The sequence below is a fragment of the Mus musculus genome, chromosome 14, assembly GCF_000001635.26.
Source record: "Mus musculus strain C57BL/6J chromosome 14, GRCm38.p6 C57BL/6J".
In the NCBI taxonomy this organism is placed as follows: Eukaryota; Metazoa; Chordata; class Mammalia; order Rodentia; family Muridae; genus Mus; species Mus musculus.
Genome location: NC_000080.6, coordinates 59,690,201 through 59,704,130, shown reverse-complemented (window position 1 = coordinate 59,704,130; position 13,930 = coordinate 59,690,201). Strand labels below are relative to the sequence as shown.

General features: G+C 47.6%; 1 protein-coding gene across 1 annotated transcript in view; it reads left to right on the top strand.

Annotated features, from left to right (window-relative positions):
* The window catches only part of Atp8a2 (ATPase, aminophospholipid transporter-like, class I, type 8A, member 2), a 439,384-nt gene that overhangs the window by 382,784 nt on the left and 42,670 nt on the right, over positions 1–13,930 (top strand). Inside the window, exon 33 of the mRNA NM_015803.3 lies at positions 12,591–12,679. Coding sequence (NP_056618.1) covers positions 12,591–12,679 — 89 coding nt within the window. The remainder of the gene's footprint in view (positions 1–12,590; positions 12,680–13,930) is intronic.

Genomic DNA, 13,930 nt, shown 5'->3' with positions numbered 1-13,930 from the left:
AGCTCAAGGTCTTGGGTATGGCTCAGTGGGAGAGCACTTGTGTCGTCTGCACCAAACCCAGATTCTACCAGAACCTGGGTTCCAACTTTAAGCACCACAACAAAACAGAACAAAATAAACCAACAGAAGCCATCTTTCATCACGTTGGACCTCAGCACCCTGGCTGGGCCAAGCACTGAGAAGCAAGAATGAGATGTATGCGAATTGTGACAACTTACACACAGAAAGACAAAAACTGCAGAATAAAGTATACTGTATATTCAAGCACTGATCATGAACTTATGTAAGTCTGTCTGAAGCTGACTAAAATCATAGCTATATTTGCCCATGTTGCCCCTGTCCCGCCCAACATCCTCACCCCCTCAAAGACAGAAGTAGTCTTTGTCCACCATTTACTGTGATATATTCTATATGCACAGACCTGGGGAAATACAACCTATAATATTACTTTGCAGAGATTTGAAATACTCTTCTTGACTGTGTGTGTGTGTGTGTGTGTGTGTGTGTGTGTGTGTGTGTGTGTGTGTGTGAATCTGCAGAAAGAGCCACATAATAGCTGCTAAGATACAGCCTGCTACACTGATACAGCCTGCTACACTGAGGAATAAGAGCTTGACCTCCAGGGCATCCGAGATGGACCTCCATGCCTGTGCGGCTGCTGTAGTCTCTGGAGAGACCCGTAGCAGAATCCCAATGTCTCCACTATAATTGTGACTGAGCAATCAAGACTGTTGACCCGAGGCGCGTTCTTCTTGTCCAATTACTCTCCTTTCATAAAAATGGTATTTGAGTGCTTGTGGACACCCTCTGGGGAAGGTTTGAAAAGTAAGATGTCATTTTCTTCATAGTCATAAGTTTTAGTCGCCAGCTATGAAAGCCAGCCACACTCCGCACAGCCTGTGCAGCCCACAGCCCTGAGCAGGAGCCAGCGGTTCTGTTGTTCAGAGTAAAGAAACACATCTGTATGCTCAGTGACTACTACTGCCAGAGCAGCCTTCAGAAATGGCCCAGCTCCTACAACCACCATCTTCAGAGGCTGTGATACAAGGACAACAGGACAGCTCGGAAACATGGTTAAAGAATTTACGCATACCTGTAAGGTTCGGCTGGGATTGATTTCTGGAAAGTGGAAGCTAGGTTGTACATGTTTGAAAGTTGGCAGTTGGTTAAGTCAGAGCTGTGAAAATGGCAGCCACAGAGAGAGTACCACTGGCTCAGTGGAGCTAACAGTGCAGTTGCTGTCTGGGAGGATGGGGCTCTGACATCAGCCATAGGACAGGCACCAGCTCCAGCATGCCACAGGCCTGCATTCTCATCCTAACTAACTCAGCTCTGTGACCTTGGACAAGCAACTCCACTGCTGAGTCCCAGTTGCTTCTCTCTGAAACAGGAACAGTTAGTGTCTCCCTTGTGGGATTTCTGGGGGACTTCAAAGTAATATGTGTGGGAGGATCCGGGAAAGGTATTTGAGGGGAGACTAGAGGCTGAGACTCAGAGCCACCTCTCAAGTGTACGCAGGCCAGTGATCTCACTGATGGAGACATAAGAAGGGAGAAGTGAAGGTTAGTTATAGACAACACACAGGCGTATTATTTATGATGTCCCTGTTAGGAGTTCTTACAGGATGTACTGGCAAGTCCTGAGCTCTCAATAAGATGGGTGTATGATCAGTGTACACCAGGGTCTATCAGACCTGTGCTGGGTTGCAGCCTGCGATGAGGCCACAGAGAAGGTGTATGCGTCTCTCCAGAGTAACAAGAGGGCGGCATATCACGACCGTCCAAATACTGCTGTCAGGAGGCAAGGCTGACAGTCACTGTGAAATCTACTTTCATCATAGAAATAAATGAACTTGAAGAGCAGAAAGCAGGCTGGAGGAGGTGGCTGGGGTGGGGGGGGCATAGGGGGGTAAAGACACTTGTCACCAAGACTGACAACCTTATTTTGATCCTCAGAATACACTTAGTATTGGGAGAGAACTAACTGCCCCCTCCTAGGGGTCCAGATACCTCATGCATTATGGCATCATGGGGGGTGGGGGGGAGAGAATTTTTTTTTAAAGCAAGAAGTCCTGATTTAGGTTCTTAATCTAGTCCTCAGGACAGTAGAGATTTTCCAGTCTTCATCCATAATCATAAATTCTTTATCAGCACTCTTCTTTCAGAGAAAACTTTTCACTAAAAAGGAAAGGAGGAGAGAGAGAGAGAGAGAGAGAGAGAGAGAGAGAGAGAGAGAGAGAGAGAGAGAGAGAGAGAGAGAAAAAGAAGGAATCCCCAAGGGGGCTGCAGGCTGCTGCTAAATTTCAGTTGCAGTTGTCAGGGCTTAAGAAAACACTGGAGAAAATGTCTCATCGAGGGGTCCCTGGATTGTTCTGCTCTGGGCAGGCAGCTGAGGGGTGGATGACAGCCAGCTGGCAGGGGCTCACACACCAGGTACCTGAGCCAGTCACTGAGCTCATTTGCTCCAGAGAAGTCATTTTACAGGCAGAGCTGTCTCAAGATTAGCACGCTGTGGCGTGCAGCCACTCGGGGAGGGGAGGAACACTGCAGAATTGGAGGAAACAAGAGCTAGGTGCTTATTTTCGAAGGGCTAGCCCCAGGGCTTCCTGGGTTCTGGTGGAGGGGAATAGAGTGCATGGCAGTGAACAGAAGGGAAGTAAATGCTACGCACTATGATGTCTTGGTTTGAGGGAAAGGAGCCATATCCCCAAGAAGCTAAATGACCAGGGTCACTGGTGCTTCTGAGGTCAGAGACATGGTTTCGCCCCCACGTGCTGCTGAACCTGGCTCCCCACTCCCCACGCAGCTCCTGAGTCTCATGCTACAAGTTCCACCACTGCCTCGCAGCATCTTCACTGCCAGTGAGGGCCCAGTGGCCCTGTCTCCAAGGGCCATCTCCTCTTGAGCATCCTACTCCTTGAGCACAGCTCTGAGATACTGAATAAAAACCAGAGCAAGAAAAACCACCAGATGGAAAGAGGAGCAACCTCGAGCCACAGCGTCCACCGAGAAAAGCCTGAGTCTCGGGAAGACCCTGGAATAGACTGAAGACCCTTCCACATCCACCCGAGCTTGCGTTTCTCCTGCTTATTGCCACCATGTGTCACTTATGCCAGCTGGCAAGCCACCTAAGACTCCAGCTCTTTTTAAACCCTGATATTCATTCCTAGCTTTGAGTCCTACTAACCTGGAACTTGCTACAGGGATGGCTTCCTCCAGTAGTGGAAGGTAGCGGCACATGCCTAGGAGGCCAGTCACTGATCGCGTGGCATGGATTCTCAAAGGGGCCGGTTACCTTAAGCCCCCAGTGTTGGGCAAAATGGTGGCCATGATATGAAATTATCTGTTTCCCAAACCTGTAGTTGAGACTGAATGATAGAGGTTTTTCAATGGGGTAAAATGTCTCATATTTAGGGTGTTTGTGCAAATGAGCATGCTGTAAATCACGTGTTTTCTACTGCCATGTCTCGATTCATTGCAGCTAGAAAAGCAGAGGCTGGGAGGTGGTCCTTCTCAGCATCCTTTCTGTCAGGCCACGTATCACAGCTCACCTTCAACACCTGGACCGCCAGCACTCCAGGCAGGAGCAGAATCTGTCCCCATCCGAGGTGATCATTATCTGTCTGTTAGGAAGCCTGGTGTCCTCAGCTCTGAAATCTATGGAATTCCTGTCCTCAGCCCCAGCTGAGGCTCTGGAATCGTTTGCACTCAGCATTTCCTCCTTCCTGTTCTGGAAATCCAGGAGGCGCCGTCTGCCGGGGGTTGGGGGGGGTATGGGGCGTTGGGGAGACATTTCCATGAGCAATTCTATCCCATTTTCTCCCCGCTTTTCTTGTTAGTAGCTAACATCCTTCATCACGGGGCAGCGCCTGAGTCTGTGCTTGGCAGGGTCTTTGGAGATAAGTAGTGTCTGGCGTGGTGCAATAAGAAGTTTGCTTTAGTTGATTAAAACCAGGCTGCTGGTGGACAGCAGCACACATGAGCAGCGCTGACCCTTGCTAGGGAGAGCTCTGAGATTGCTGTATGTGGCACCGTTACTGTCCACACTACTTCCTGTCACCAGTGAGCCACTCACTGGGTGACATGGGTTTAGGAACTCGATAGCTCCCAACTCCACAGGTCCGCCCACCTGAGAACAGCAGTGGCTGACGTCACACACCACAGCAGATCAGAATCTTTTGAAGCCCATTTATTCTCAAACTTGATTCAGGTTAATCTTGACCATCCCTAGGATGTTGGGGGAAGGGGGGAAGGCTTGTGGTTCGAGTCAGCATTGTGAAGAGATTGGGGAGGTCTGATAGCTGGACGCCATGGCACAAAATCACATTTACCACTCACTTAAACCTCAGGTAACCACTCCTCTGGTACAATCGATATTTTAGTCATTTTTTTCAGAGAAATAAGCTAAGAAACCATGGTTACATGAGAAATAAAAAGGCAGAACTGACCTTGTATCCCTGTCTAGTGTGGCTTGACTGTTCATGGCACCCCCTCTCTCCCAAATTCAGCTGTGGAAGTGGTCATCACTTCCACTGTGATGGGAGTAGGAGATGAACCGTGAGCAGACAAATTCAGTTAGTCATGAAGCGGGTCTTCTGGTAGCTGTGTCATCATAAGAGGGGCAGCCAGGGCCGCTCTGGAACTTGTTCTCTGAGCATACATGTAATAGAAGTGATATACACATGGGGGCGGGGGGCATGGATTAACCAGCCAGGTGTCTGCTAAGAGCTCTCCAACCCTAGCTCAGAGACCTCTGGCCCTAAGATCTACAAGGAGATGAATATCCACTGTTTCGCCACATAGCCTTTGCTATTTGTGACAGTGGCCCAAGGGGACTTAGACAGTGCTCTTAGAAACTGTAATCCCAGCTCCTCTGGAAAACTCACAGGCTCTGTGTCTCCCCCAGAAACACTCGATGAGCTCTGTGGCCCTTTCAGATGCTCTCCTTTGACATCGCATCCGCCCACTTGATTAGATTCCTCAGTTTGCTTTGGGAGGGGAGGTGGGCAGATCATCACTGGTGAGTATGGCTGGCATAAAACCTGTGCTGCTCTGTTACTGAGGTGTTTCGGCTTCCAGAGAATGGACGAACGGGAAGTAGTTCATCTCTGCCAGCTCTGCCAGGAAGGAGAATTAGCTTCAGCTATGCTAACTCCAGCCCCAGCCCCTGCCTGGACTTTCCAGACACAGTTGATCAGGAACAGGGTGGATGAGGCTTATCTTCCTCCTCAGGGCTCAGAGGATACACAGTATCTTCCCTCTCTCTTCATTAGTGCTTGCTTCCATGTTGGATCTAATACTGCAGAAGACCAGGAGTTTGGACTGGTAGACATCTTGTTTCTTCAAGACTGTAGAAAGCTGGCTGTGTTGAGACAAGGCCTTTCTCCAGTTTTCTCTTAGCAACCTAGAAATGATGATTGTAGGACTTGGCTGTGACTGTAAATATTCACAATATCCTGCACATGCACAGGACCCTAGCGAGACACCAATGGCTTCTGGAAGCCACAGGTGTACCCCTGCCAGAGGAGTCACAGCTTGGTGGGGTTGGCCGACAGGGGAGATGGAGCTGACAGAAATCCTGCATCAAGCCTGGTTTGTTTGCATCATTCCTGAAGGTAGAGGTAGAGACTGGCCAACACAGTTTTAGCCTCGCCCTGTTTCCACCTAAGAAGGAGAGCCATGAGTGTCAGCAGCCGCTGTCACCCCGCCTTAATTCCCAATTCCACACCCTGTGCCATACAGTGAGAATTGCCTTGTCGATCCACACCCAAACAAATTTAGACCTCAGTTTCTCTGTGTGCTGATTCCATACCTGGGGATCCAACCAACGGTGAGTGAGAGCTCTCCGGGGAGATAAAAGGAACCTTACTGAATCTGCACAGAGTGGCCCTGAAATAACACAGCATGATATCTGTTCCCAGAGGTCCTACTTCTTATTAAGGGCCAAGGTCACTGAGAGAAGACTTAAAGTCTATGAATACACGCACAGGTTCTGTGCAGAACTGCACTGTTGTGTGTGACAAACTTGAGGGCCCATGGGTCTGGATATCTCGGGCATCTCTAAAGGGCTATGAAAGAAGTTACCAGACACCAAACAACTTTAGATAATCACACAGGAATGTAATTAAACCAACCATCCATTCTCTAAAACAAGATCACAAGGAGAAAAATGGAGACTCATATGCCCACTTGAAAAGAAAAAGCAGTTAAGAATGTGCAGGCTTTAAGAGATGATCTAGTAAGAAAATTGCTGCTGGCCCCTTGTTCGGGCAGTGTCTTCTCATCTGTTCAGAACAACAGCACCCTGTGTTGTTTGTTGGAGGGGAAAGAGGCTTTGTTTGCTTCAGGGTTTTTTTCCCCCTCCTACATGTTTGTTTGCTTGTTTATGTGTTTTCCTGCTTGGTTATTTTCCAGTTTTCTGAGTCACAGTCTTATGCTATATGCCAGCCCAGCCTGGAACTCTATATGTAGCCCAGGATGGCCTATAATTGAAAGCAGGCCTCTGGCCTCAGCCTCTGGATGCTGGACAGTAGGCGTGAACTACCTACCATACTCACTCAGAAGGCATGAGCTCCCCTCTCTTGTGGGGCTTCCTCCTCTTTATCCCAGGGGTAGTGACTGTACAGAGAGTAGCCTCGCTCTGTGCATAATGTCATCATTCCAGGAGCCACTGGAGTGACTAAATGCCAGTCACCACGAGGATAAGGAGCCACTGGAGTGCTCACACACTGCTGTGCTTGTGTAGCCATTGGTGGCCCACTGGAGCTTCTGTGAGGTGAATCCCAGGCTTCCTGAGTGACAGAGCAATCCCAATCTGAGGTGTTTACCTGCAAGGAATGGAAACACGTCCATAAAACAAGACTGTGCAGAGGCCTGCACAGCCGCCTTGTTCTTAACAACAGGCCCAAGCTGGAAACAACCCAGATGTCCATCAACAGGAGAGTAAGAAAACAGCATTCAGTATACTCACACAGTGACTACTGGAGGGGGAGAGGGGAGGGCAGGGGAGGGGAGGGGAGGGGAGGGGAGGGGAGGATGTGCATGTATTACAGATCCACACTGAAACATGGTTCCGTCTCAAAGCCCTTACGTTGAGTGAAGACAGCCAGATCAAACAAACTCCTACACTGTTGTGCCATTCAGAATCATTAGAATTCTACAATCAGCCAGACCACTAAAATGCCAGAAATCAGGACAGCCATTGTCTTGTGAAACAGAATTGGCTAGGAAGGTCAGACACAGGAGGGCCCTCTGGGGTAATAGAAGTATCTTATAGCTTGGTGTGAGCAGACACTACTCATACGTAGACAGTAACCAAAACTCTGTGGGGTTTAACATTTGTGCATTTTAGTGTGTTTAAGGTCTAAGCCCTAAAAAGCACCATCTTGTCTACTGGTGGGGATAGACGAGGAGTTGCTTTGTAGAAACTCCCTGAATCACTATCTGGGATTCTGCAACAACAAGGTTTACCGATAAAACTTGCGGGTGCTCTGGTTACGAAAGTCAAACCACCAACAACAAAGTATAAAAAAGTCTACTGTCAACAGCAATCTACTGCCTGGTGTGTGGCCCAGGCCATAATTCCAGAACTAAGGAGGAAGAGGCAGGCTGATCTCTATGAATTCAAGGCCAGCCTGGTGTATATACCAAGTTCTAGGCCAGCCAGGGCGACACAGAGAGACACCACCACCACCACCACCACCACCACCACCACCACCACCACCACCACCACCTCAAAGAACAAAACCAAACAGATCAAAACAAATGAAAAAAAAAAAGAATCTATTTCATGTAGTATTATTTTCCATTTATTTGCAGTGCTAAGGCTGGTACTTGGGGTCTTATATCAGCTGCATTCCCCAGACAGATGTCTTTAATGACACTGTGACATTTGTAGGAGTGAAATGGATGGTGGCTTAATCTCTTCCACTCTCAGGTACAGGTGACAGGGAGGCTGAGCTGACAGATTTTCATGCTGGCAGCTATGGGTTCAAGTCTCCATTGCTCAGACACACTGGCTGTGTCAGTGGACTATTTCTTGGCCATTAGGTGGTATGTGGGAGGCAGCTTCTGAGTTATCACAAGAAATAGGGTGCTGCAGGGCCAATCACTTGCCTCACACAGGGCTTCTGAGTGAATACTTTATAGGTGTCTCTCCAGAAGATGTCATCTTCCTTTGTCATAAATCTAAGCGTAACATTGTGCTGAGATTCGCTTTGCATGGGGAAGGGTAGACATGACTAAGGACTGAGGAAGGAGAACAGCGCTCAGCATGGAATTGGTTTCCTCCATCCTGTTCTGTGACCAGTCAGCGTGCACTTTCCAGTCCTCCTTTCGATATACTCCAGTTAAGGCTGATCTACTTGAGTGAACCAAGACTGCAGGGCCAGCGATGTGTGCATAGCACACCTGCCTGTCAGCCAGGCCTCCTGAGGGCCACACAGCTTCCACCCGTGTACCCTGCTGAACCGCCTCCCTGGGCAGACAGAGCTGTCAGCATCCTGCCTAAAACAGCTCACCATAAGCGGTCACCTGTAATTCCAGCACTCAGAAGACTGAGGCATGAGACTGAAGCAGAGGTTCAAGGCCAGCCAGGGCTGAAGAGTAATACCATGTTTCATAAAAGCAGAAACAAGCAACAAGGTCAACTCACATTAGAAAGGGAAGAGACTTGGTTTAACCCTTCACGTGCACATGAACAGAAATCAAAGTTTTGGAGAGGCAGACCTCAAAAACAAAACTGAAACTCTTTTAGCCTGTGACTGGAAAATAACTTTCCAAGAATAGGGTAAGGAAGGGACAGCAGAGAGGGTTCCATACACCACAACTGAAGACTATTTCCGGCCCACATTCTAATCTGTCCTTGTGTTGTTAAGCAGGGTGGCGATCTTCTTCCCTCCTGTGTTTCTGGTTTTTTTCACGTGCCACATTCTACAAAATTTCTTTTACTTAAAATGTGAAGCTGGTGTCTAGAGTTTCTGGGAGAAGCAAAAGCTGAGCTCCTGAGGTGAAATCTCAGCATCTCTGTGTTTGCTTGGAACCTGGGGTAAGGTGGGAGAATGGAGGGGTGGGCTGTGGTTAGGACAGGGGGCAGGGTTTCAGGGCAGGGCCACCTCAGTTGGGTGGGGTTGGGGTAATGCCTCTCTGGCAACAGGAACTTGGGGGAAGTGCAGTGTCTCTCTTCTGTAGAAAGGGTCTGCAGAGGACTGAATGCAGTGCTTCAGGGGACTCTCACTGTACAGCGCCACACACGAGCCTTAGTCCCCTTTTCTACAGGTCAACTGTAGCCTTCTTCACACTTGCCACATCCTTCCAACTTTTCCTGAGACACGCTTTTGTCAGTTACATGTGCTTTATATTCATAGCCCCAAGCTTTAAAAACCAACAATGGTAGTGCTGAACATCTGCTTGAAGCCACTGTTCATTTGGGAGGAGGCTTCAGATTTCTAGGGAGGGAACCCAAGTTCGAGATCCTCTTTTCCCCCAGCACTTATTGACTCTCTTTAAGTTTCTGGCTTTATTTGAAGCACAGCATCATTGTTGTAGAATGACCAAATTCTTCAAGAAGTGTAGCAGATGTTTCTGCTCATAACCTCAACAGTAGAGGCTGATCCAGTCCTTTCCGGAACCAGGTTCTTGGGCTCTGAAGACTGTCAGTCAGAGAAGCCAACCCAGACCCTGCCTCAGTTGCCTGTAGTGTGATTTAAATATTTTGTAGTTAATAACCAATGCTGGGAATTAATACAGCAGTTACTCTTTAACCAGCTATTACCCAAATAAAAGACACAGAGACCTTTAGAATTATAATAAGCTTTAAACACTGGAGCTGTGCAGACATCAATCCTCTAAACTATTTTGTCTAAGTTCATGCCTTGAACCCCAATATATTACTTGCCATATGTTTAGCTGCCCCGTTCCTGCTTCATCAGGCCACATGCTCATGGTCACATGCTCATGGTCCATACTACCCCATGGCGACTTCCTCTCTCCTTTCTCCTCATGGTCCCTACTTGAGACCCCAAGCCTGAGAACCAAAGCTCTGCCTACCTTTCTCTGCCAAGCTACAGGCTATCAGCAACTTTCATTAACCAATCAGGTATAATGGGAGGTGAGGTTTACACAACAAAGGCTGGTGTACCAGGTCTTGGGATATAAAATTTAAGCATCTGAATACATAGCAGCAGACCAAACTCCAACAGTTGCTTGGTTTAGAGTGAATGTTGACCTTGCTGTCATTTAAATAACACTTGTTTTCTGTAGAAAAACAGGAAGCAGAGATAGACAGATAAATATGAGGATTCAACTCATTATTGCTGCCACCTAGACTGGCTTTGATGTGTCATTCCATGTGTTTTCCCCAGTCATGTAAGCAGCTGCATGTGTGAAGGGATAGACCCTGTCTAGGCTACCAGAGTATGGGCCACTCCACTGACTTTGCATTCTGAAATGTTTTGTTTGTTTGTTTGTGTGTTTGTTTGTTTGATTGGTTAGTTGGTTGGTTTTCTTACTGAGGGATAGCAAGGAGAAGCCTCATCAATACCTATTGACCCTATGTGTATGGCTAAGATTTCTCTGCTCCCAGACACAGTATTTGGGGGTGATGTTTCCTGGGCATCCTCTGGAGAGAATGCCTTGGGCTTAGTCATGAGGCTTGGGCCAGTTACCCTGGCTTCTCCACAGACCCCATGGCAGGATCCTCAGAGGGGTCTTGGAACCCATCTGGTTAGTTAGCAATGTAATTTGACATCTCTGTGTCCATACAGCAAGTATACGTTACTGTCATTTCAGACTGTAATGTATCTCAGGAAGCCATTACATTCCTTCTAATGTCTATGCATGTATAGCGCTCTCACGAACACTCTCGACTCCCTTCTTTATGCTTTCCTTTCTCGGGATGAATTCTGAGAGGAATAATTGACAGGAACGCATACGCACATATTTTAATAGGTTTAAATGTCTCTTTGAAAAGTTGATACTCTCAATTTGGGAGAAAGGCAGGAGCCAAGCTGTGCTCCTCCCCTACCCCCCTGCCCCCGCAACCCCCAACTCCCAAACGTCACCATGGGTCAATATATTTGTCATAAATGCCAAGAGCCACAAACAGAGCCATAGGGTTGAAGCTCAGAGGCAGAAAGCTGTTATCACATGTGGGCTTGGCCAGGTAGACTGTGTAGGTGCTCCTGACTAGGGACACATGAGATTACTCTGACAGGGGACCTGTAGGTAGAGAGGGCAATAAGGCAGCCTGAGTTGATACTGGGATGCCAGACTGGGACCAGTGTGCATCCATGGGACAGGAGTTGCTCTAGGATCTCCCTGGCTCTCTGCCCCTGCATTCCCTGTGATGTAGTAAGTGTGACTCTCACCCCTGTGACTCTCACCCCACTGTACACTAAGTTCTAGCAAAATGTATCAGTGAGATGGAAAGAAAACTTAGGGAGCAGAAGGACCCGGCCGTTCTTCAACTCTGCTTCCTTAGCCTAACAGCTGCCCCTTGAAACCGCCTTGCCAGTTGCCAGCCAGCTCCATGCTCCTCACAGTTGTTTACACCAAACCAAACTGTAAGGTACCTAGACTCTCCAGTCCCTGCCTTTTCTGTTAAGTACGCGCGCTGATCCTGCCCTCTGCTCTTGTCCCAAGTGTCTCTCTTTACTGGTAGTTAGCTGCAGCTCTCTGCCTTACAGGCTCTGTGTTGCCAACCCAAACTGTCCCAGGCTTAGCCTGCTTGGAATGAGGAAATCCACAGAAAGCTGTGCTCTGTATCCTCTGTCCCCGTCTGCTTGTCTTTTGGCAGGAGGTGTCTGGGTTGGTTCGTTGTGTTGCTGCTGCTATTGCTCATTGGCGGAGGGGATATTGACACAGCATCTTACATAACCAGGCTGACCCTTGAGCTGATTCTCTTGCCTCCATCTCTAGCTCACTGTGCCTTCTTCTCCTTGTGGGTGGTGTGCATCTGTTATCCTCATCTGGCCTGGGAGCTATAGGCTAAGACAGTAGAATCAGGAGTTTAAAGATGGCCTGGATTACAGATTGAGACCTGTCTCAAAAATTAGGAGACAGCAAAATGGCAAAGATACAAATCAAACCTAACAAATAAACCCTCCCATAATTGCCACACATACCTATAACAGATCCCAAGTCATTTCAGTGCCCTGAAGCCAGGGTCTCTGGCACGGATGTCTTCTACTTCCAAATGGAGAGAACCACTGATCTTTGTGCCAGTCGGCTCTGGGATGCTGAACTCACAGAAAGGAGTGAAGGAAAGAGAGCCACTGTAAGAGCGGTATAGGGAGCCTGAGAGAGCAGTTTATCCTACAGTAGGATGGCTTTACCATCTCTCTCTGAGGGGAATGGAGGATTAGAACAGCATTCTGCTCCAGAGGGAGCTTGAAGTTCCAAAGCAGAGACAAGGTCTTACACCGAGAGAAGGGCGGTGAGAGGCAGTGGAGCCAACCAGCTGTCTCTGGCTCGTCCTGATGGATTTACTACTTCCCATTGCTTCCACGTTGCAGGATGCTCCACCTTGATTAAACCACATCCCACTGTGGGGAGGACACAGCATAACAGGCCGTGACTTGTGTTTTCTTGCAGGCAACTATGGTCCTGAGCTCTGCGTACTTCTGGTTGGGATTGTTCCTGGTTCCGACTGCGTGTTTGATTGAAGACGTGGCGTGGAGAGCGTAAGTGTAAAGCAGAGCCTGACCTTCAACCTTGCCCCGCTGCCCTTGCGGCTGTCTCTCGCGTGAGGGGTGTGGGGATGCAGAAGAAACAGGACTCCTGACCCTTAACAAAGAAAGTTTTATTTTAATTTAAGCTCGAGCTCCATCTTGATAGGAAATACATCTGACAGGAGGAAGAAGACTGAGCAGAGGTCACATGACATTCGACAGGGGCAGTCTTCTGTGTGATCGAAAGGCCATTTCCAAACACGAATGTGTTTCCTCACGTTTAGGAAACATGACCTGAGACTCATTTCACATCTTAAAGTTGAGGCTAAGAAACCACAAACGGTGCCTGGCTCAAACCTCCCTCTATAGAGAGAAAGCGGAAGCAAGTACCTCACTTCCACGACAAAGCGGAAAGAACCTTCTGCGTTCTTCTCACCAACTCACTCACAGTGGCAACCCTGCCAGTCAAACGCTTCCCGAGAGCTTACAAGTCTGTAAGAGAATCTCATCACAAATGCAAAATTATGATGAAGATTAAATAGAAATTAATTCAAACTCACTTCCCGCTTCTATGTTTTAAATTATATCATTCCTAAAGTACAAAGGAAGCAGTGATGTCCCAAGAGAATATTAACCTTTAATTTCATTCAGGAGCCTGGAGTATTGGTTTAGATTCGAACGGGTCCAGTTCCTCCTAGATATGTGGCCACGTTCCCTGAAAATTGAGACTTCTAGCTTGGGCAAACCACAATTATTTCAGGGCCCTGAGGAAGTGAAGTGAGATTGTTAACCCAAGCCTTCCAGGAAAAGGCATCAGGCCTCATTTTTATCTACTCATCGCTCCCACACTCGACAGGAATTATTCTTGCCTGACAGGGATATCTTTTGAAAAAGTCTTCATTTGGGCATAGTCTTGACAACTGATGCAGAGAGAGAGGGGAGTGATGGTTTTCCTAGAGTGAATGTTTTTGTTTTTCTTTAGCTAAGTTTTTCAACTACGACAAACCAAATAATTTTAACTCCTTAAATGCCTTGACTAACTACTGCTTCTGTTTTGTTTGCTATAGCTATGTTCTATAAATGGCATAGCTGGAACTTTTGAAATGAATATATATATATATATATATATATATATATATATATACACAGGAAGGTTATTTCCTTAACATAATAGATGTGCAGTGAGAAAATATCCATTCTTTTATTTCCTTTTTGAGCCAGTAGGCCCAATTTTGATACAATGGGTTTATTCCATAGCTAAAT